This window comes from Alternaria arborescens (genome assembly GCF_004154835.1).
Source record: "Alternaria arborescens strain FERA 675 chromosome Unknown contig_8, whole genome shotgun sequence".
Classification (NCBI taxonomy): Eukaryota; Fungi; Ascomycota; class Dothideomycetes; order Pleosporales; family Pleosporaceae; genus Alternaria; species Alternaria arborescens.
The window spans coordinates 872,169-894,403 of NW_021167863.1; the positions used below are offsets into that span (position 1 = coordinate 872,169).

Consider the following 22,235-nt stretch of genomic DNA (forward strand, 5'->3'; position numbering starts at 1 on the left):
TTTCATTGGCATACTACGGCGCTGGGTTTTCCTTGACGATCTGCTTGACCTTTCGCTCGTACGCAGCCTTGTCTTTCTTGAACAGGTTGAATGCGTCGGCTTGCGCTGGGGACTCTGGGTTGGGCTCGTCGAGAAGTGATTGGATGCCGAGAAGGATCTCCTTGATGTTTATCGCGGGCTTCCAGCCTTCTTCCTCGTTTAGGATGGACAGGCAGACGGTGCCGGATGGGTAGACGTTTGGGTGGAATAGCGGGGGTACGAATTTGCCTAGTGTGCGCGTTAGCGACGTTCATGAGGATGTTGTGAGGATTCCGAGAACAGAGGCCGCTCATAAGAGGTCGTGGACGTACACTTCGGAGGCTTTGTCGGGTACTCGTCCGGAAATGCGACCTCAAGCTTGAACAAGCCACCTTCCCATATAGTTTTCTCCTTGCCAGGTACACCGCATTCCCATCGTTTAAGGTCCATCATGCCGTTGGAGCCGCGCATTGGCTTTGCGAAGAAACCGAAGGGGTGATCTCGTCGCCATGACTTTCTGGGGTCTGAGTTAGCAAAAAGATTATTCACTGGAAAAGAATGGAGCGTACCTCTCTTCTGAGAGTCGGTTTACGCAAAGAGACATGGTGAGGCTGTAGGTATAAGCCTGTTGCGCCTCTAGCTTGTCGGGCGGGCTTGTGTAATGGAGTATTGGCGAAGCGAGTGGTCGAGACAGAAGGGTCTGGATGTCGCAAACTGAGATTAACGAGCTGCAAGGTGTGGCTTCGCGCTTGTATGTGTCTTGCGAGTGTGGTGAAGGTGAAGATGAGACACTTTCGAGAGCCAGGTGAAGTCGAGTTACGGTTGCACGTGACTGACAACAATTATCGGGCGCCGCAGCGTTGGGATTCGGGCTAGATCCCGTCGCGAGGTGGAAGGTGCGATGCGCGATCTGCCCCGCGCTAGACTTTGGCCTGTTGCCCCGCTTATGTGAACGAATGCACATTACGGGCCGAGGCTGACATGGCACATGCCTATTCCAAACAGCTACGATCTGCCTCACCTGTTCCTATTCCTGTTACCCATACTTCAAGTAGCCTTTCCCTATATCTAGGAGTAGGTTTAAAGCAACATGGCGGACGCAGCCGTGAAGAAAGAAGAGCAGGAGCCTGCCAAACCCACAACCACTACCACTGCCCCTCCACCCGAGGTAGCGTCAGATCCCGAAGAAGATGACCTCTCCGACCTTGACGATGTGCTCGATGAGTTCGCCAACACCAAGCTAGACGCCAAAGCTCCTACCGCCTCGTCGATAGAAGCAGCATACCCCAAGTCCAGCAATGCGCCGTCATCCTCCGGGCCCGGAAGGCCACCCTCGGACATCTCTCCTGCCGAACTCATGATGGAAGACCCAGATGCGTTCCAGGAACAGTTGAAGAAAGAAATGGAACAGCTGCTCGGTCAAGGTGACTTCCAGAAACAGTTCGAGGATATCATGAAGGAGATGAGTGAGGAGATGGGTGGCGCGAACCCACTGGCAGATCCCGGACATTTGCATGCGCATGCGCAAACCGATGAAGGTGCAAGTGAAACGAAGGAGAAGGCGGCACCCAGTCAGTCAGAAAAGGAAACCGCTGCGAAGGCGGAGAAGAGCTTCCAGGAAACCATCAAGAAGACTATGGAGCGCATGCAGTCTTCCTCCGATACCGCAACCTCCGCAGCTGCATCCTCGTCCCAAGACGACATCCTTGCGCAGATGCTCGCATCCATGGAATCTGGTGGCTTCGGTGGCGCTGGCGAGGGCGGCGACGAAGACTTCAGTAAAGTGCTCATGAGCATGATGGAGCAGCTTACCAACAAGGACATCCTCTACGAGCCCATGAAGGAGCTAGACGACAAGTTCCCAGCGTGGATGGAGAAGAACAAGGAAAAGACGGAGAAGGACGACCTGAAGAGATACGAGGAGCAGCAGACTTTGGTTAGGGAGATTGTAGGGAGATTTGAAAGGAAAGGGTACAGTGACGACAACGCGCAGGACAGGGAGTACATTGTGGAGAGGATGCAGAAGGTATTTTATTACTTTCTGACGCATGATGCGATAAGTGCTAATGCTATCTAGATGCAAGCCGCTGGCTCTCCCCCACCCGACCTTGTCGGCGATATGAACGCTGCCCAGGAGGCGCTTCAGGATATGGATCAGGGCTGCCCGACTCAGTAATCTCCTTGTGCGATAGCTCGTCTGCTTGATTCTTTCCAGATACCCAATGTATACACGATGCCTTCTCCCAGGTAATCTATCTTGTTGACCTGCCAACATTCCTGTCCTACAATATGTACAAAGCCCTCAAGCCGTAATTCCGAGACCAATATTATCATCGTGTCGATATTCCTTTCCTGGACAGCCTTCAGCCGTCGGTCATGTCCATGTCCATCATGTCTTCACCTCCAAACGCGTCTTGTGCGTGCTGCGGTTGCTGCTGATTTTGATCATGCCCCGCCGTCGCGCACTCCATGAATATCGCGTCGTAGTCGTCATCGTCGCTACCGTAATGCTGTGATCGTGTATCCGATTCCTGCTCCATCGACGCGATCAATTGTTCAAGTTCGTACTCCTCTTGTGCAGCGACGTAATCGGCTTCGGTCATCTCGGGATCGTGTTGAGGCGCGTAACTCGGAAGTTCAGGAAGTTCCGCGTCGTCCAACATGTACTCGATGATATCATCGTTCTCTTGAGGTGCTTGACGCGCTTTTTGGGCTTCCCATCGTTTGCGCTCAGCCACAAAGTCCAATTGCTGAATCTGCATCGTCAATTAGTATCGCTGTTCATGAGGTATGTGGATCAATTCCGCGTACCTGTTCGCCCCGTGATTCCCATTTCTTGTCGTCTCGATTGTTCTGGACGCGCTTGAAGAACATATCCCTTCTTCGCTTTGTGGTGGCGTCGCGCGTCTGCATCACCGGATTGGCCTTGAAGGCGCGTTGCGGCATCGCGGATTTCTCTTTAAGGGGTGAAGACATTGTGAAGTTGAAGGCTCGTGGGCTTGCATTTGTAGAGCGCTCGGAAAGTGGTGATGATCGCGGTGGCGTATATGCAGAGTAGTGCGGCATTTCGTGTGAGAAGAACGATGTTGTGAGCATCATGTTTTGTCTTGTCGTGCTTTGTTAGTGACAGTAGAAGGATAAAACCTGAGGAATCGTGCGATGGATATTGGGATGTGAGGGAGATTTGGGTAGATGGGGTTCGGTGGGAAATGATGATGCAGACGCGAAATCGACGGGAAGGCGCGCTCGCGCGATGGTAGGTGCGTATCGATAAGTCACGTGTCGTCTCATCGACTCAGATAGCGTCTACTCGAACAGTACTCTGTCAACTGTAACACTATTTCTCGGCTTCAACTACACCATGTATGCTTCAATACCCGTTTAAACGACAATAAATTCGATCACAATCGTTGGGAGAATCGTTCAATTCCTAGATGCTACCCGCAATGACACAGCTGCTGCAGGACCAGGACGGAAGACTCTTACTCATCATTAACTTCGCCCTTTAGGCCTCTGCATCTTCCAACCCTTAGCTATCAAACCGGATCGACGTGCCACATGCCGCAAGTGTGGGGGTGCTGGGGTCGGTGGCTGCATTTTCGCGATATGGACGTTCTTCGAGCTTGCAGCGGTTGCGGTAAATCGATGACAGTTCCCATACATGATGACAAGGAGTTTCAGTTCGCATCCTGCTGCTGAACTTTGGTCGATAATCTGTTGCAGATATCCGGAGAGACGCTGATCCCAACTGGAGTCATGTTGGTAGACCTTTTGAAGTGCTTCAGTTTCGATAACTATGAAAGCTGTCGATATCTTGGAAAAGAGGAGGCATATAAGGTCGACCCACTCGCCTTCTGTATGAGTGGCATTGATCTTCGAGAGGTTCAATTGCTCGGAAAAGCTGTTGAACAGATCGCCAGAATGTTGCAGTGCTTGAAAGATGATGCTTCTGAACATTTCCGCCATGGTGTGCGGATCTGAAGGATTGCTTGTCAAGGGTAGATTCCAGAATACACATTGGCTACCGAGCTTCAGACTGTTGATCACATTCGTGGCCAATTCTTTTGCTTGCTTCTGCGCACGAAGGCCAACCTGCACGACCAGAAGCGACGAGCCCCTTCCTAGAGCCCAACCCAGGATCTTTTTTCGCACTTTCTGTTCATTGGGGCCAGGCAGGCTTGGTGTCAAGTCTCGTCGCATGAAAGACTGAACCTTAAGCAGTGCTGTCTCGGGCAATACTTTGGGCTCAAAGAATTGCATTACCCCATTGAATTCGATACGATATACTGTCCGGCTTATGCTGCAGACGTCGACGCCTATTCGCTCTGTAACACTCTTGTGAGAAGTTGCAACCTGTAACAACTGAACCACTTGAGCTTTAAAATTCTCCTGCTCTTCCAGCACCTTGAGTAGTTTCAAGTCAAGCTCTCGAATCTGTGCATGTTGCAGTTCTGTTAGAGTGCGAACGTCACGAATTTCAACTCGAGCCCCTGCGTTGGCAAGGTCATCCACCGCTTTCGAACACTCTCGGATATGCTCCACCAAGTCTTGATAGCCAAGTTCGAAAGGTGTCTTGATAGCAGAACACATTCGACCAAGTGGACTCTTCTTGTACCAACGGACACACAGACGTAAGAAGAGGATGATGTACGTGAACAGTCGTGAAAGAGCAGCTTCCATGTTCTTCGTCTGATACAATTCCGCACTGAGATTCATTCGTGGCAATACGTTGGCAATGTCGATGAGAGCTTGCGATAACTTTTCAAAGAGTGTGGCTCGATTGATCACGCCCTTTCAATAATGCATCAGCTTTTTGTAATCAAGGGTATATGCTCAACATGTTGCAACATACCGTCAGGACGAGTTTCATGGCGCCCCAGACCAGAGCTACGTACTCAGGGTGGTGCTGCGCCAGAGTGTCCATGACTTTGCCGTAGTACATGATGCGCGAAGAGAGCCGTTCAAGGGACTGTTTCATGCCTGTATGCTTGTGCTCCCTGCTCCTGTCCTCGTACTCCTTCTTTGCGGTCTCTACCACTGAGAAGACGTCCTTCACAGATGCGTTGAATTTACTTGGAACTGGAACGTTCAGAGATATGTCCAGCTCATTCTTAAGGTGCTCGATGGCCGTCTGGTACGCTTCTACTGCGATGTTTCTGTTCCTGCGCCCGTCAGCCTCGTCTTAGGTACACTCCGTGCGATTGGTTGACTATACTCCTGGCCTGGAACTGGTGTATACCAGGATAAGTGCACATCGTGCACCACTACTGTGGACATTTGAACCTACGATGGTCCTTGGTCGCAGTATAATCCGCTGCTAACAGTTGTTAATTCGTGGTGATGAGCCATCGCTGGCCTTCTTGCATGCAGTGTCTTGGAAAGCAGGCTGTGCAGGGAGGCTGAGGCTGAGCCGAGAAGATGCAGACTGCGCACACGTTGACGCACATGCGTCTGTCACAGCCGATGTATATCTCCACACGGCTTCCTCCCTCTCATTGACCTTGCATTGCTTTGATCGCATACAATGAGATGATGCGCTCGCCGGTTTCTTGACTTGTCGTTCTTTCGCTACCCCTCCCCCAGACACGTCATCAACCACTCCATCGCGTACGAGGCGTTTCCATGGCCGCACGGCCGCCCCGCGGTTCTATCAGACGAGATCCAACATTTCCCTACACTGCTTAGCTAGAAGCAAGGAATGTTCAGCGCCTTTGGTTCCAGCCGCCCTAAAGTCTTGCGCTCCTCTTCGAGAGTCGGAGGCCGACCAGCAAGACGAGTGTCAAAAGAGCATAAGGAGCGAGCGACAGGCAGGAGTGCGCGAGGCATTATCACGACAGGAGACAAATTCCCATTTATTTGCTCACACTAAGCCTTCCTATTCGAACCAAAATTCCACGTGATGGAGGTACCCCCGTCACGACAAGTATATTCTCAACCACCGACACATGCACAACGGCAGCAACAGGCTGTAGTGACTAGAGCAGTTAGACCACCCATGGCCTCCCTTGGCACATCGCAATGGACACCAAGGCCCACATTGTTAAAGAAGCAATCCCCACTGGATGCGAGGAGAGAACTATTGTCGGGTCTGACGCGCTCGACGAGAAGACGTCTTAAACGGGACGAGGTGAAAAGTGACCCTAACCAAGGGCCAAAACAATATTGGGATACACAGCTCAAAACGCAAGCCGGTGCTCTACCAGAAAATGATCTTCAAGCTCTATTTCCCGACAGATCTTTAGGCGGGTCGATGCCCCAGTTTACTCCTCTCCATGGCGCAGCATACGCCCCACTACCCTTCCAGCACTCTACCTCATTTGAAAGCTCTAACTCAGACAACGAATCTGTCTTCTCCGCGTGTTCATCTGCCTCATCCGCATCCTTAGCATCTTCGTATCAACACGTTTCCTCTTCCCAGGCTCCTAAATACTCTTCCCGAGTACCGCAGTCTCAACAACAATATATTTCTCAGACCCCTGCCGATACGTGGTTCCAGCCATTCATCCAGGCGGCCAACCTGGTCAAGGATGTGACCTTTCAGCCGCCTCTCTTCCAGCATACACCCTTGCTCGACCCCGAACCCAAACGAAACGACAAACATGGAAATGTCACGATAGGATCACAATTTTCCATGTCACCTGCGATGCAAAACCTCGAACTTCCCAGCGGATTGAAGAAATCAGGTACACCGGAGCTCGGCCAACAACCTCTGTTTGACGAGCTTATGGGACAGCAACGTAGATCTCCTGGACCCAACGTGGAAGCTCAACACCAGGCAGCAATGAATCGAGATGAACACATGCGAAGAGAAGCTGAGCGAGACGCGAGGGAACGGGGAATGCACGAAAGCCATGCACGAGATGCGCATTATAGGAAAAGCATCATGCGAAGAAGATCAGCGATGCCGCTATTTCGCGGGCCGCGTGGTAGGGAACGCAAGTCTAAGAAACAACCCCATGATTCGAAACCACGTGAAAAGACCCGTTCCCCAAAGCTCCAGAGCGCAGATTCGTACAAAGCTTCCAACCCAGAAAAACTGTCGCAGAATCTACGAAGCCGCCAACAAGAAGCGCAAAGGCAATACGCGATGCGCTTGCAACAGCAACAGCAGTTGGGCAACCTTGCCGGAAACAACACGATCGTGGATACGTCACCAACAATGGCAAACAACAAGCGACGGCGTCCAGTATCAGACTCCTCATTTCACAGGTTTGATGATCAGTCATCCACAATGACAAACAAGCAGATGATTAACTCTGCTCACAACTTTTCCCCGAAAACCTTGAAGTACACGATCTCGGAGGATTGCACAAGGAACAATCTCAAGCGTCATAAAGCGAAATTCGGGGCTTTGGGTCAGCACAATAGTCAACAGGTGCAGCAGCCAAAACACACCTATAATGATCCATCTCCAAGCGACGATGTCAGAGGTGTGGCTGAGGATCTATTGGTCTTTGACAAAGGAGACGGCAGTCAATCTGCCCATCCTTTCGGAGGACTGAATAGACTGACTGAACCCTATCGTCCTCGCGATCCTCGTGACGCACACGATTTTGACCCACGTCACTCAGATCGCTATACCATTCGTGAACTATTTCAAAGGACTGAATATCTATGTGAACAACTTTCCAATCCTCCATTGCGTGCGAACGGTCCTCCAATGCACGAAGATATAAGGTTTCAGCTCCAAGATCGAGGATATTAACCTGACGTTCGGGTTCATTCTTATTGAAAGGTTCACCGTAGAGTTCTATCTCTATTCCGAGATGAAGAACCAGTCGTTCGTAGATCTCTCATAGCTGAAGCAATATTCTTTAATCTGAAACCTGATGCAGTTTTGCATAGGCTTGAAATGTGGCCCTCCTTTCTTTCAGACAGGCCATTTTGAGATGCACAAGAGTCACCACACTTAGAAACTGCCTCTCCCTAGTAATTCAGAAAGAGTCTTCAAGATGAAGATGTGCTGTCGATGTGGGTGATGTGCAAAAAGGGTTCCCGGTTATATAGCGATACAACATTAGCGAGTCATACACTACCTAGGTACAAAGCGGTGATGCGAATCCTTTTGAAGCTTCGTTAAACAGACCAATTATACCAAAGTACATGCGACCCTGCAGATTGCATGTAGCTTGACGAAGTTTTGCCTAGATGAGTTTAGCCTGCGTACAAGCCACCTGCGACCGGTGAAGGTGGGATGAGCAGCATAATACTCGCTACCTTGTGCTACTGCTCCCGTCAAATTGCAGTCCCTCTGACAGATTGTTTTTCTTTCACCTTCAATTCTTATCGCCTATATTATGGAAGCCCAAGCGCACAGGAAACGACCACGGAGTCCTAGCGACACTTCCACAGACAGTGTCACTAGCGCTACGCAGCAACGTCCCGATAATGGAAGATGCAAGCGCGCACGCCCACGAACTGAAACTTCCGTAGAGCGAAAAATCACCATACATCGTGTGATATGTAAACGTACCCAGAAGTACCATAAAGCTCACCATCCGAGTTCACACTACCTCGACGTTCCAGCTGTGAAAGCGTTCGAGAATTGTACTACTGCTTTACATGGTCAGAAACGCCTGAAAGATGTGAACGATTACTTGGAGGAAAATTCAGGGTTCAGTATTGTAATCTACATTGATTACAACTGCGAAGATTACCATGAGAAGATCAAAGACGCTTTCGTGCGTCATTCTATGCCTTCGATGCCTCATGATATGAGCGTTGCTTCGAAACCCTACTTTCAAATCCTCGAACGCCACGGACCGATAGCGGATGCGACTTCTGAGCGAATGCGCCTATCAGAGAGTCTTCAAGGGGCTCTGCACGCGCTTCGAAGCCAAAACACGGACATGTTTAAAGAGTGGGAAGCTGATGAAGATCTCATCCATCCGTACCCAAAACTGTACTACTCCAAACATCTTTTTGTCGGTTCTCCGACAAAAATGCTTGAGTCAAAACAGCAGATTGATCTCGAGGTGTTGTTTCATTACCTAACTGATCACTTGGCTGCGGACTATGAAGACCTGGCGCGCTTGTCGGCTGCGGGTTTTGTGAGCCAAAAGCATTGGCGAATGCTTTTCCGGCCAGATGACACGGTTGTCACCATCCAAGATGGCCATATTCGAGGGTTTATTATGAAATATTGCCGTTTACGCAACCAGAATACATTGGAGCTGGATTGCTGGTCTTGGGAGTACGATGGCAATTTCTTTCGAGAACCCGTTACGATACAAATCCTATGGCCCTCTCAGTCGAAGCAGGTAGCCATCACAGACCTGTCAGTTTATCCTATATGCTATGCAGCAGAAGAGATTCAGCTCAAACTTCGCAAGCGTGGCCACACTTTCTGGGGATGCCGGCGACGAAAGTATGTGAATTATGATGTGCCATTACAGGGACTTGGATCACAGCTCGTAAGCACCATATCTCGACTGCAGTGGACTATACTTATATGACCAGACGAATTTACGATACATGGTCGATATGGAAGCTTATAGACTGATGCACGGGCGTGATGACGATCCACCAAGACAGAGCGAGCTTACAGAGGATGTTCTTGGGAACGATGAGATCCCGGAGGGCTCCTTCGCTCTTCTTTTGCCAGCGACTATCAATGGATATGGATTCCATAACAAGAAGTGGAGTAGGCAAATCGAGATGCCAAGGCGTGCAAATACTAAGAACACGAACAGGTGTGCTACTCGTCGAACACATAGATGCCATCAGATGGAACAAAGAGGTTTTTGAGCATCAACTGGTTCTTCAAGAAAGCAAGAAAGAGCTAGTAAAGGCTTTAGTTTCAGTCCATATAGAGAAGGATGATACGATTGGAACTGACTTCATGGATGGTAAGGGAGAAGGACTGATCATCCTACTTCACGGTGGGCCAGGTACTGGGAAGACTCTAACAGCAGAGAGCATTGCAGAACTCGTTGAACGTCCACTGTACAGAGTCACATGCGGTGACATTGGCACGGATGCCAAAAGTGTTGAGGAATATCTTGACTCAGTCTTATACATCGGCAGCAACTGGAAATGCGTCGTTCTAATGGATGAGGCTGACGTGTTCCTAGAGGAAAGGACCAAGTTGGATATGCAGCGCAACGCTCTCGTGTCCGTATTCCTTAGAGTTCTCGAGTACTACAACGGAATCCTCATTCTGACGACGAATCGTATCGGCACCTTCGATGAGGCTTTCAAATCTCGTGTTCAGCTTGCGCTCCACTACCCACCGCTGGATAGGGAAGGTCGTCGGGAAGTCTGGAGGAACTTTGTTCAGTCGTTGTCGGAAGCTGGTGAGAACATCAACAGCGAAGAAATCAGCAAAAAGCTCGACATGCTCGCACGACATAAACTGAACGGTCGGCAAATCAGAAACACGATCAACACAGCTCGGCAGCTGGCGCGATACAAGAAGGAGACTTTGCGCTTTGCACATGTAGATCAGGCGGTTGGAGTGGTCAATGAGTTTGAGAGATATGTCACGGATGTACACGGCCATGATGATGAAGAGTATGCGCGAGATCAAGGGTTGAGAAATGATGGTAACTCACGCGAGGTAGAATGAGTAAGGGCCTCGCCATCGATGATTCTGTTCAATATCTTTCTACGACTTCTGTCATCCTTTGTCATGTCGTTCGTTGTGTAACTGGCGGTTTTAGCTTCCAACAGCCTTGCTGCATTCGGGTTGTTAATAGATTGAAACTGGATACCTTTTCTATGAACATATGAACAGCAAACTGCTTGGGAGGTCACATAATTTTTATATTGTCGTAATCTCAGCAGCGATACGGGAGTCTCCATATCCGATAAACTGAATTTGATGGTCGTCTGAAGATCTCAGTCCTAAATCAGATTCCTCACAGGGCTCCAAACGTGCATTCTTTCAGTATGCTGGAATGTGGGGAATTTTAGAGCTGTGACAGTTACATTGGTTTTCCTCAAGAGCGTACTCGTGTCTCTCTATCACCCTTTGAGTAGAGGATGCTGAAGTCGTGAATACTGTCCCGAAGCAGTGGTGCTGACTGCCAGTCGTACCTAGGTATCTGGAACAAGGCCGTGATCGGCTATCGGGAGACTGCATTGCCGACGCGCTAGTATCGTGACGCACTCAACAAATGCCTATCATCCAGTACCAGCACTCTTTGTATTGATTTTCTTCGATTTCGGCATCTCACTCTAGTCTTTGAGGTAGTAGGATACCGCGCATCAGTACATGCCTCCAGCGCTAGACTGCTCTAATTACCTAAGCAGATTCACCTACCACGTTCCAGGGTGTGCGTCCGCCGCATCTACAGCCGAACGGCTCTAGGCCTTTTGCGACCTTCATTGGAATGCAGTCTGGCGGGTCGAGATTTGAGAATGCCTATACGCACTTCTAGACACTCTAGGAGAATTCTAGATGCAATAGGCCGGCGGAGCACGATCCCTGGCCAGTGAGAGGACACCACAGCGGCATTAGCCTGGCACAGCCCACACCGGCTAGCTTCTCATCGACCCGCAAGACTAATTGCCGCCTGTGTCGAGTCGATTCGCCTCGTGTGGCAATCGCAAACTTTCGCTCCACACCCCACGATGTCTTGATGCTTGGTGAATGCAAATGATTGCCGTTCTTTCATCACGCTTTTGATGGCAGAGCATGGAGTCTGAGGCAGCTTGTGGACGTCCTCGACCTTTTATGGCGTAGTGCCCTGGGTTACGCATCATGAGTCAACAACCGAACGACCGCAGGGAGACCAAGACCGATCGCCATGGGATGAGGAGAGAACGAGACGTGCTGCTACTCTATGGCGCAGCTTTTCGCAATATTCCACGCACCGACAATGTGGAGAGCCATGTACCTCGGCCATCCTTGGACTCAACTCTGACAGCCTTGTGTCAACTTACCGCCATTCGGATGGGAGCGCAACGGTCCATGATATCACTCCTTGACGAAGAACGCCAACACATACTTGCGGAGGCAACCTGTGATCTACCTCTGCAACCAGATGCTTTGGGTGATGCTTCAAAAAATACCCTCTGGCTTGGGAACGTAAGCATTCCGCGGAGTTGGGGTATATGCGAAAAGGTCTTGAAATTGGGTCCAAACGTTGAACCTATCCTGGTCATCAGTGATCTTACCACAGATCAGCGTTCATGCTTCCGAGAGGATGTCCAAAGCAATCCCGATATGCGCTTCTACGCCAGCGTCGCATTGAAGTCCCCGAATGGTGCGACAGTTGGAACGCTTTGCATCTTCGACAACAAGAGCCGAGACGGTCTTTCCAAAGAGCAAGCCGAACTATTTAAGGATCTTGGTTCCACGGTTGTTAATTATTTGAACACATACACGATTAGAGACCAGTACAGACGAGGGGAGAGGTTCACACGCGGTCTTCTCTCTTTTGCTGAAGGCGCATCTGCTTTGGTACCTTTCGAGAGAGAAGTCCGGCAAGATTCGGCATTACCTTCACAAACATCATCTGATATATCTTCTACAACGGACAAGGAGATAGTGTCTACAGACGACGCCGAAAAGGTGCACGAAGGTGTCGAGTTGAACGAGACTACTCCCGATCATCCCTTATCAACGATATCAAAGACAGCTCGTGCTAAATCCGCTCGGCACCGATCAATACGTTCGCTTCGTAAGCAACATCTTTGTTGAAATTATGTGTGAGATAAAGGCTAATTGAAAGACCAAATCTAGAGGACTCTATCCTGCCCAATGACTCAAAGTCCATGTTTTCACGTGCTGCGAACGTAATTATGGGCTCGAGCGACCTGGACGGAGTGCTTATACTCGACGCGAGCGTTGCGGCAAGCGGTGGACGTCGTCGTGTCAACAGCGCCTCAGGAAGTGGTACTGAGGCTCCTTCCGAATCATACCAATCCAGGTCCTCCAGCGACGATGCAAGCTCAAACAGTACTGAGGAACATCAGCGCGGCTCTTCTTCATCGAGTTCCAAGATGTGTCAGCTGCTTGGTGTGGCCACCCCGTGCGACAAGGAGAATCCCGAGTATGGGACATTGTTAGAGCCTGACCTTTCACGTTTGTTCCACGAATACCCACATGGCAAAATTTTTACATTCTGCGCCGAAGGTCATTCTTTATCCTCTACTGAGGAGTCGACATCAAACCCTAACGATACTGAAAATCTGTCACCTGCCACATCATCGAAGCGCAAGACCAACGGCCGGCCACAGCGAGGATCGACTGCTATCCAAGCCATGTTCCCTAAAGCACGCAGTGTCGCTTTTGTTCCCTTTTGGGATTTCGAGAGGGCTCGATGGTTCGCTGGTTGCCTGTGTTGGAGCAATGATGCGTATCGATTGCTGTCCGCTTCAGTGGATTTGGCATACTTCAAGATCTTCAGTCATTCCATCATGAGGGAATTGTCTAGGTTAGATGCTGTAGCTTTGAACCAGGCAAGTACTATCTGACGGAGAATCGGAAACAAACTAATGGGTCATTGTAGGCTAAAACGACGTTTGTCGCTTCCATATCACATGAACTTCGTTCACCTCTACACGGCATCCTGGGTACGCTGGAGTTCATCAAAGACACCCCCCTCGATTCATTTCAGACCAGTATGATGAATTCTTTGCATGCTTGTGGCTCAACTCTTCTCGACACCATCAACCACGTCATGGACTACGCCAAAATTAGCGATGCTAAGAAAAGCGTGTCCTCCAAAAGACTGAAAAATGCGAACACGATACGACTATCTTCGAAGCCATTGAAGAACCGACGAAGAAAAGATCCCGCATTTGATCTTACCATCGCAACCGAAGAAGTAGTGGAAGCTGTCTTTTCTGGATCCTCATATACCCCGGTCACCTCAAAAGTCGTGGAAGCGCCTTCATCGCCTACGGACGAATACGCAATCCCGTTTCCGCAACGCAAAGCACGGTTTATCATTCTAGATATGGCTTACGATGATGACTGGGTCTTTTCGTTTCCGATTGGGTCTTGGAGAAGAATAGTAATGAACTTATTCGGCAATGCCATTAAGTATACCGACACTGGATACATTCATGTTTCTTTGCGTTCGAGCAAACTAACAGAGAACACAAACGCCCCCACTGCGATCACACTCACCATCACGGATACCGGCTCAGGTATGAGCCCTGGGTTTCTTGCAAATCGGATATTCCATCCGTTCTCCCAGGAAGATTCCCACGCGCCGGGTACAGGCTTGGGCTTGAGCATAGTAAGAATTTCGACATTCAATTGCACGTGAGACATACACTGACTTCTTACACTATATGTAGGTCCGACAGATCATCGACACCAACGGTGGCAAGGTTGAGGTCAGCAGTGACCCCCAAGTCGGCACCAAACTCATCGTCAAACTGGCCCTTACCAGACCCGAAGCTCCTGTCTCGTTGACAGCGGAAAGAGCGCAATACCTGTCTCACCTACCGAGGCTAAAGGGCCGGAGAATATGCATCCTTCGCAAGAAAATAGCGGGACCAAGCGAGAATACTAGCGTCTCAAAAACGGACGAAGGCCTTCTTCGCTTCACCAATGCGCTAGCCTATACCCTGGAGACACAGCTCAAGATGCAAGTTGTGAAGACAACCGAGTGGGAAGGCCACCATGCAGATATCGTCATCTGCCCTGAACTGTCCTTTGATTATCTCGCTACGATTCGGAAACAAAGAGCTCATGGTCAACGCGCCCCAGTAACCGTCTTCGTCGGGATGGATGCACTCGAGGCTGCTACCCTCCGTTCTGATGTCCGTGTGACAAATCGGGAATCTGTCGTTGAAATTATCACCCAACCTTGTGGCCCTTACAAGCTGGCCTATGTTCTCAATCGATGTCTGGACCGCTTTGATCATCCAGCCGAAAACTTGCAGTACACTGCCCCAACTAGCCAGTTACTACAGCCATTGTCGCAAGAGATTAAGCAGCATACCTATCCCTCCTCACCGACCAACTCACTGCAAAGCACCCTTGAGTCTTTGAATTCGGACGCGTCTGGACCAGTCGCTTCATCTACAGCCGGATCCACCACTGCGCAGCCTTCGGTTACGTCGCCTACCGAAGAAGAGGATCCTGTAATATCGCATACGCTCATTGTCGACGACAATTTGTTGAACCGAAGGCTTCTCATAGCATACATGAAGAAGAACGGACTTCAATTCGAAGAAGCATCAAATGGGCAGGAAGCTTTGGACAAGTATCGGGAAGGGTCGCGAAAATTTGATGTCATACTGATGGATATGTCCATGCCAGTCATGGACGGCATGAGCGCCACACGTGCCATTCGCGAATACGAACGAGATAATAACATGCCAAGGTGTTCTATCGTTGCGCTTACTGGCTTAGTGTCATCAAGTGCTAAGCTAGAAGCATGGAGTTCAGGGATTGACCATTTCATGACGAAGCCGGTCAACTTCAAGGCGCTTGGAGAGCTTCTCAAAAACGATGAGACACGGAGGCATACGAGAATGAGAAGTACAGGAATTATACGGGATGCTGCTAATATAACCTCTGAAGACGGCCAAGCGACATGAAAGGTCATGTAGTACATTCATCGACTCTATCCGAACAAAACTCCGCTCACGTTATGGTGCTGGAGTAGCTACCATGTATACGGCTTTCATTGCCCCACGAAAGCGACTGCAATTCGCCGCTATGCAGTACATCTAGCATACGCTACGCCGCTATGGCCACAGCTCAGCATACTATATCCACAAGAGTAGATGATGCACGCGTAGACTTCTCTCCTGTACTACGGATTACTGCCATGTCAGGAAAACCCCGAGATCAAGTACACAGTGCAGTATGCATAATCAAATATTCATGTATCCTGCGTCTACTTTTTCAGTCTTCCGTGACAGCCACTTACAACTTCTGCAACACACCATATACCCATACTCTCAATCAACTTCTTACTTTCGAGCAGAATCGCAAAAACAACTGGGTTTAGCCTAATGTGACGATGAACTGCGGCTCTTCTAGTCCATACATCACTCTCCCATCTAACACCCAGTTGAAAAGACAAGCTTCACATCCTGATAGCGCACCGAAAGGGTTGAGCTCCACTAACTGTACGCCCCCATCTCTCTGCAACGTAACATCAAAACTGAAACCATACTTTAGCAACAACTCTGCGATGTCTTCACTAAGCTCCTTTATGTAGGCTACGATGTCCTCTAGAACCTTCACTGCACCTAGGCTAACCAAATCCATCGTCTGCTGCAAGTCAAACCCCCATGGCGCTTGAGATGCTTTCGGCCGCCTATATTGGCTGATCGCACTAATCGCAAACTCCGTAGCATGTGGTTCCCTTACATTCTTCGCAGCAGGTGGCGGTACAAAAACTCGAAACTCTTTGTCAGGATCCATACCCTCGTTCCAAGGGTTCAGCACAAGCTTGATCTGCATCTCCCTGTCTTCCGTCTTCGCGTCGTCGAATTCACGAGTCAGGCAGCCATATGCGCGCATGCTGGTACAGATTCTCGTGATGACCTCGCGAATTGTCGAGCTAGGCAACTTGCCACCTATGGGAGAGTCCTTTGGCGACATCTGATCGAGTCGGATAAACCATTTCCTCTCATCATCAAGCAGTGTTGCTAGTCTTTTCCCTGACTTCGTACACTTCAGCATCTTGACAACGTCATCGAGAAGGGACGTGTGAATCCGATTTGTCGCTACCCAAGCGCTGTGAAAACGCAGAAGGTCCTCGTAAAGAAAGGCGGGAAGGAGAATTTCATGATGTTCGCTTAAGTTTTGCGATTTGGCGATGAGCGGATGCCAAAGTGTATAGCCGTATGGTTTCCAGGGTAGTGTTTTGTGGATGAAGTGCGCGTTTGAGGGCACGACAGGCGCGATTTCGTCGAGGCGATAATGCGCGGTAAAGAAGCGTTGGGAGCGAGAAGATGGGTTGGACGAGTCTTGGATGGCTTGTATGGCGGCGGTGTCGGCCGCGACGAGTGAATAGGGTATTTTTCGGAGCTGCATTGCTGTGAATGTTCTGAAAATTCGATGGGAAGAGTCGTTTGGATGGTCGAGAAGAGGATGTAGAGATAGTGAGTATGATAAACTACCAGAGACTAGAAAACAGATGCAGCCTTTGATCTTGGTCCGTGAAGATGCGCACCGTGGTTGCGATGTAATCACATATCCATATCTGGAGAACAAAGGGCGCGACCAAGATCTCATCATTGCATAACTCGCCGTCCAGGCTGACCTAGTCTGATTTGGAAAGATGCACAAGCTTTATCAGGAAGTAGAAGAGTCGGCTGATCACAATAGGTATTGTGTTCCTGGTTATTCCTTAGTTACATCTCCTCCAAACCATCAGCATGGTTATTCTGGTACTACCGGGAGGTCACAGATGGAACTTCGATGCACAAGCAATCGATCGATTGACAAAATTGTTTCCGTCACAACCTCCCACTTCATACCATCTTCTATGCTGAACTACCTCACCAAAGCCTACTCGACGGGTTCATTACGGGTATCTGTTCACTGTCATCATTCACAAAGCTCAGAGGGAAAAACATACCTCAGTGTGACTCTTTCCATTCCCAGTCTAAACCAAGGCCATAACCGTTTGTGCTAAGCTACCGAGCCGCACATACCCACTCACCCATTCATTACAAAAGGGCAGAAAGAAAACTAGACTTACCATCTTGGAAGCCTCCATATGGCGGCATGGTCAGTATTAGACAATCTTTCTGCATACAAAACAATACTTACACACACAAACACATCTGACAACAACAAATTCCCGACTCTGAGGGCTAGGTTGAAGTCTCCGTGTTCATGCGGGGGCATGTCTGTCCTTTGCTGGCTGGTTTTGGCTATCGCAAGAACAGACGTTTCAGTTCCTCCGCGCGAAACCGAATGGGTCAATGGGCCGGAGGTCTGACGAAAGGGAACGGGGGTGTTCAAAGGAACAAGAATAAGAACAAATCAAATAATGAAGACATTGTTGGTGCATTGTGTCTCTCGTGTAAAGTGTCCCGTCAAAAGTTCACAGTCGAACGGGTGCCGGAAGTGGTTGGTGAGGTTTCGCTGGGTGCTGAGATATTGTGGTGGGTGGATAGATTTGACGTTGCACCCTTCTTGACATTATAACTATGAGCTTGTTAGCATCAAAAATGGGAAACCAATACGATGGGGTTGAAGGGGATGAGTGGGTTGTGGGTGGTTGACTACTTGAGAGGAAGACGATGGGAGAGGAAGACGATGGGAGAGGAAGAATGGCCGCTTATATGTATACAAAAGGCATGTGTTTGCTGTCTCACAAGGATTTGATCAAGAAGCGCTTGTCGGAGACTCTTGTTTCTACTCGCAAACTAGAAGACTTGCCGGCCTGATCAGTTTGCTGATTCTTTGTCATAGTATCACAAGCACGTTCATCCAGGCTCTTTAGGATAATTGCTCAGAGGCATACCCATCACTCGTTGCCATACGTGGTCTGGCGTATTCACAGCAAGCAGAAGATGGAGAGTAAGAAGAGGAACACGAAGAAGACTATATCTTGCCATAGCCAAATGTACAGTAATTTGATTACATTTTCCTGCCTATCCTACGGAGGGGCCTCGACAGCCCATGGTACTATATCTCCAAATACGCCAGTCCCCTTGAACGCTAATGCAGGAAACCAAGAAACAACAAACACCATAATATCGTCCAACTGAGAGTAGCGTTATGAGTGTGGGGCATAGGGTGTGTATACAGAAGGCGCCACAAATTCGTCAAGCACATTGCTGCTTCCTTTGCGTCATGTGCTTCCCACTGGTGCGCTCCACCGCGCCGAAGATGAAGGCCCTGCTATCGCTGCGGTCGAGCTTTCAGACATCATTGTCGGCGAAAAGCCGACATGAAGAAGAAAGAGAATAATCCCTAATGTGTTAGGGATTACCTCTTCTTGCTTCCCGGCCTCGGCTTGCACTCATCCCCGAGAATGGGGTGAAGCTTGATCTTGATAGGGTAGTTTTGTGTGTTGCCACCGAAGCCCTTGCTCCAATCGTAACTGACGGCGTAGGCGAAGATGTTGCCGTCCTTGCTGAATCCTGTTGCGACAATGCTGCCGCCGACCTCGGGGTAGCCCTTGAGGCGGTGCTTGGCGTCCTTGTCCCAAAAGTGGAAAGTTCCGTCGGAACCTGCAGTGGAGAAGGTGCCGTGTTGTGGGTGGAAGGATATGGCGTTTACTGAGTGGACCTTGGCGATGTCGCGGTTGGCGGGGTCTTGTTGGCGATGGCACTTAAATGAGAAGTTGAGGCTATTGAGACGTTAGATGGTGGGAGGCTGAATGCGCAAGGAGAAATGCTTACCTGGTATCCTTGTCTTCGACATATTGAATAGCGCATCGTCCTTCGATGGAGCCGACGGCAAAACCAGTCGCATCCGAGAAACAGCTCACAACCCTTGTCTGCCACTTGAGAGGGCTGGTGATGGTCTTGTAGATAGTTGTGGGGTTTGAGAGGTTCACCATGTGGATATGGCGCTCAGCGGTCGCGATGACTAGCAGTTGATCTTTGACGTCCATGCTGTAGACACGCTCCTGGCACGTCAGTGTACCGACTGGCTCAGCGCCTTGGAGGTTCCAGAACTTGACGGTCTTGTCCCAAGAGCCAGTGGCGACGTAGTCCTGACCTCCAGTCTGGAACCAGCGGACGCACTTGATGCCATTCTCGTGGGCTTTGGCTTGTTGCGCAGGGACGGTACCGCTGGCAGGGGCGGTGCGGAAGTCGACAATGTTGAGCATGCCTGTTGAGTCGCCGGCTGCAATACGAGTGCCATCCTACGTCTTGTTAGCATCCGGTTACCGCATTTGCGTGTCATCAGTAAACGTACCTTTGACCATCCCAGACCCAGAACATGACCCGGGCATTCGAACATCCACTTTCCTTGCGCACCGTTGCCGTTGACCTCGTAGATGTAGACCTTCTTGTCCCAGCTTCCCACTGCAAGGAAATCGTTGGTCGGCGAGAATTGAAGGTCAGATATGCTGTCGCTGGGTACTTGGCCGGCGGGCACCTCGACGTCTTTGCTGGTGTCGCCTGTAGTGGAGCTTGCAGCGGGAGCTGCCGCTTGACCGAAAAGAGCCATCTCTTGCGATTATGTCGTGTGGACTGGGCGCGTTCAAATCGTGGGTGTTGGTGGTTGCGAAGCTTTGCGCGAGCTCGCGGTGTTGATATCCTGGGCAAGAAAAGATGAAGCGTTTGTACGCGCTTGTCGGGAACCTTGTAGTCGCAGGGAGGTGTTTCCAAGCTGGTGGCAGTGAGTGACAGGTAGCGCGCGAGGGAGACGGGATAGCCTTTATGTTCTTCACCGACGACGCGCTCAGCAAAGAAAGAGCCGATGCACGAAGCTTCCCAGGCACCCTTGCAGGCGCCAGTCCGCTTCCGCCTAGCCAGCCTGCCCGGCGTTACGATCCCCCGGCCTCCGCCCCATCTAAAAAAGTTTCCGCTCTCCAACCTGATTTCTTTCTCCAACGTTCCTCGCTCAAAGAATCGCAACGAAGCACACGCACGGAGCGCCTCTCGAGGTGTCTCTTTTCGCGCTTTGGGAGAAAGTCCCCGGACAACGATCTTCGCGATCGCACTTTCAGCAATGAACCGCCATAGAAGCCGCGGCTTCCATTACCGACTACGACACTTTCCGCGTCTCTTTACCCGTTCGCACTCCTTTTCGTCGGCTGTCCGGAGGCTGTGAGTGGAGGGGCTGGCACCTGGATGACGATATGAGTCCGTTGGCTACCTTGCTCACTTGCTGAAGAGCGCCTGGCAATCTGGAGGAGGAGGGAGACATCGGGGAGGGCCAGGTATGGAGGGTCTTCTCGTCCAGTTTGATGGTTATGCGATTGCCTTCCTGCACTTTGGTAAAACAAGGTGACACGGATGGTAACTCAATGGGGCTTATTCTTGATGCGAGGAACGTTCATCGCCACACACTTTTCGGATCTGAGGGTAGACGCTCTCTGACAACGGTCGGAGATGACGTGCTACGACGTGCTTGGTCGAACAAGCCAGATTCATCCAGCCATATACGGTTTATATGATGAGACACATGGAAATAGAGTCAAGCTCTGAGGCTGTCTGAATCCCAAAGCGGTAGGACGGCCTTTGCTGAATTTTCTACGACGGTATCTGATAAACCTTATGGCTTAGATAGTTTTCTATCAATCGAAAAAATCAAAGACATTGTCCTAATTCTGCTTTCTCGACTTGTTCCATGTGGTATCATAAATGTTTCTTGTCAACTTTGGTTCTCTTCACGCCTCGGTGCCGACAACAAACTCCTTGACCTCCTTGTATGCCTTGTTCAGGTCGTCGTTAATGACGATCTTGTCGTGCGGCGCCTGTCCACTGTGCGCAAACTCCATCTCGACCTTGGCCTGATTGAGCCTCTTCAAGATAGCCTCCTCCTTATCCGTTGCCCGACTCCTCAATCGCTCCTCCAGGATCTCCATCGACGGTGGTTGCAAGAACAGGAATCGCGGGCGAGGGAATGTAGGGTGGTTCGCGACTTGCTTGACGCCCTAGACCAGCACATGTCAGTTCACATGCACATTGTACAAAGCAACTAGAAGAACATACCTCCATCTCAATATCCAAGATACAGATCTGGCCCCTCTCCGCGATATCATTCACAGCCCTAATACTGGTACCGTAGTGGTTTCCTCCGAACTGCGCATGCTCCACAAATCCCTTCTTCTCTACCAAGTCCAGAAATTCTTCCTTAGTCACAAAGTAGTACTCCTTGCCATCTTGCTCGGTTCCCCTGGGGCCACGCGTTGTGTGCGATATGCTGAAACCGAATTTACCTGGGAAATCGTCAAAGAGACGCTTGAGGATGGTGGATTTGCCGGCGCCCGAGGGACCAGAGATCACAATAGGCTGGTTGGCGGCGAGGGCGTCTCTGGAAATGGGGACAGAGTCGATAGGCGACATGGTGGAGGTGTTGTGGGTGAAGGTGCGGAAAGAAGGTGTGTTGTGGACGTTTTTGGGATGGAGATTAGACAGGGAGGGGTGAGTCAGGCGTAAATGCGTCGGAATCTGTAGGTTGATGCTTCGTGACTCTCTCAAAAGGCTTCTGGTGATTCGCGATAGAATCAATGGCATGCCTCTCGTGGATTTGGAGCTGCCGGGCGCTGCGGGGTGTGATTGGCGGTGAAGCTAAGGGGTCTTTTGGGGTTTGGTGGGGCTGCAAGTGGGATGGCGGCGGGACCTGGTGACATCGCGTTTTCGTGTTGGTACTGACCTCATCG

At 50.2% G+C, this 22,235-nt stretch overlaps 11 protein-coding genes across 11 annotated transcripts; 5 read left to right on the top strand and 6 right to left on the bottom strand.

Annotated features, from left to right (window-relative positions):
- Nucleotides 1-13: 13 nt before the first annotated feature.
- On the bottom strand, nucleotides 14-622 carry AA0111_g4529 (hypothetical protein; the record flags this gene model as incomplete). The annotated part of the gene is made up of 3 exons (XM_028650542.1): nucleotides 14-267; nucleotides 351-535; nucleotides 588-622. 3 exons carry the CDS (start codon nucleotides 620-622, stop codon nucleotides 14-16), a joined length of 474 nt encoding a protein of 157 aa, XP_028508127.1.
- A 486-nt stretch (nucleotides 623-1,108) lies between these two features.
- On the top strand, nucleotides 1,109-2,194 carry AA0111_g4530 (hypothetical protein; the record flags this gene model as incomplete). Its single annotated transcript, XM_028650544.1, has 2 exons — nucleotides 1,109-2,044; nucleotides 2,096-2,194. The coding sequence occupies 2 exons, from the start codon at nucleotides 1,109-1,111 to the stop codon at nucleotides 2,192-2,194; spliced, it is 1,035 nt and encodes a 344-aa protein (XP_028508177.1).
- Nucleotides 2,195-2,381: 187 nt separating this feature from the next.
- On the bottom strand, nucleotides 2,382-2,994 carry AA0111_g4531 (hypothetical protein; the record flags this gene model as incomplete). Its single annotated transcript, XM_028650545.1, has 2 exons — nucleotides 2,382-2,774; nucleotides 2,830-2,994. The coding sequence occupies 2 exons, from the start codon at nucleotides 2,992-2,994 to the stop codon at nucleotides 2,382-2,384; spliced, it is 558 nt and encodes a 185-aa protein (XP_028508178.1).
- Nucleotides 2,995-3,510: 516 nt separating this feature from the next.
- AA0111_g4532 (hypothetical protein) lies at nucleotides 3,511-5,367 on the bottom strand (the record flags this gene model as incomplete). The annotated part of the gene is made up of 3 exons (XM_028650546.1): nucleotides 3,511-4,809; nucleotides 4,871-5,180; nucleotides 5,306-5,367. 3 exons carry the CDS (start codon nucleotides 5,365-5,367, stop codon nucleotides 3,511-3,513), a joined length of 1,671 nt encoding a protein of 556 aa, XP_028508175.1.
- Nucleotides 5,368-6,036: 669 nt separating this feature from the next.
- AA0111_g4533 (hypothetical protein) lies at nucleotides 6,037-6,135 on the top strand (the record flags this gene model as incomplete). The annotated part of the gene is made up of 1 exon (XM_028650547.1): nucleotides 6,037-6,135. The coding sequence occupies one exon, from the start codon at nucleotides 6,037-6,039 to the stop codon at nucleotides 6,133-6,135; it is 99 nt and encodes a 32-aa protein (XP_028508176.1).
- Nucleotides 6,136-9,501: 3,366 nt separating this feature from the next.
- On the top strand, nucleotides 9,502-10,585 carry AA0111_g4534 (hypothetical protein; the record flags this gene model as incomplete). Its single annotated transcript, XM_028650548.1, has 2 exons — nucleotides 9,502-9,661; nucleotides 9,711-10,585. The coding sequence occupies 2 exons, from the start codon at nucleotides 9,502-9,504 to the stop codon at nucleotides 10,583-10,585; spliced, it is 1,035 nt and encodes a 344-aa protein (XP_028508173.1).
- A 1,137-nt stretch (nucleotides 10,586-11,722) lies between these two features.
- Nucleotides 11,723-13,440, top strand: AA0111_g4535 (hypothetical protein; the record flags this gene model as incomplete). Its single annotated transcript, XM_028650549.1, has 2 exons — nucleotides 11,723-12,644; nucleotides 12,707-13,440. The coding sequence occupies 2 exons, from the start codon at nucleotides 11,723-11,725 to the stop codon at nucleotides 13,438-13,440; spliced, it is 1,656 nt and encodes a 551-aa protein (XP_028508174.1).
- Nucleotides 13,441-13,646: 206 nt separating this feature from the next.
- Nucleotides 13,647-15,522, top strand: AA0111_g4536 (hypothetical protein; the record flags this gene model as incomplete). The annotated part of the gene is made up of 2 exons (XM_028650550.1): nucleotides 13,647-14,210; nucleotides 14,272-15,522. The coding sequence occupies 2 exons, from the start codon at nucleotides 13,647-13,649 to the stop codon at nucleotides 15,520-15,522; spliced, it is 1,815 nt and encodes a 604-aa protein (XP_028508171.1).
- A 412-nt stretch (nucleotides 15,523-15,934) lies between these two features.
- Nucleotides 15,935-16,972, bottom strand: AA0111_g4537 (hypothetical protein; the record flags this gene model as incomplete). Its single annotated transcript, XM_028650551.1, has 1 exon — nucleotides 15,935-16,972. The coding sequence occupies one exon, from the start codon at nucleotides 16,970-16,972 to the stop codon at nucleotides 15,935-15,937; it is 1,038 nt and encodes a 345-aa protein (XP_028508033.1).
- Nucleotides 16,973-18,880: 1,908 nt separating this feature from the next.
- AA0111_g4538 (Nucleoporin) lies at nucleotides 18,881-20,074 on the bottom strand (the record flags this gene model as incomplete). The annotated part of the gene is made up of 3 exons (XM_028650552.1): nucleotides 18,881-19,244; nucleotides 19,297-19,766; nucleotides 19,820-20,074. 3 exons carry the CDS (start codon nucleotides 20,072-20,074, stop codon nucleotides 18,881-18,883), a joined length of 1,089 nt encoding a protein of 362 aa, XP_028508179.1.
- A 1,165-nt stretch (nucleotides 20,075-21,239) lies between these two features.
- On the bottom strand, nucleotides 21,240-21,918 carry AA0111_g4539 (hypothetical protein; the record flags this gene model as incomplete). The annotated part of the gene is made up of 2 exons (XM_028650553.1): nucleotides 21,240-21,506; nucleotides 21,565-21,918. 2 exons carry the CDS (start codon nucleotides 21,916-21,918, stop codon nucleotides 21,240-21,242), a joined length of 621 nt encoding a protein of 206 aa, XP_028508180.1.
- Between the last annotated feature and the right edge of the window lie 317 nt (nucleotides 21,919-22,235).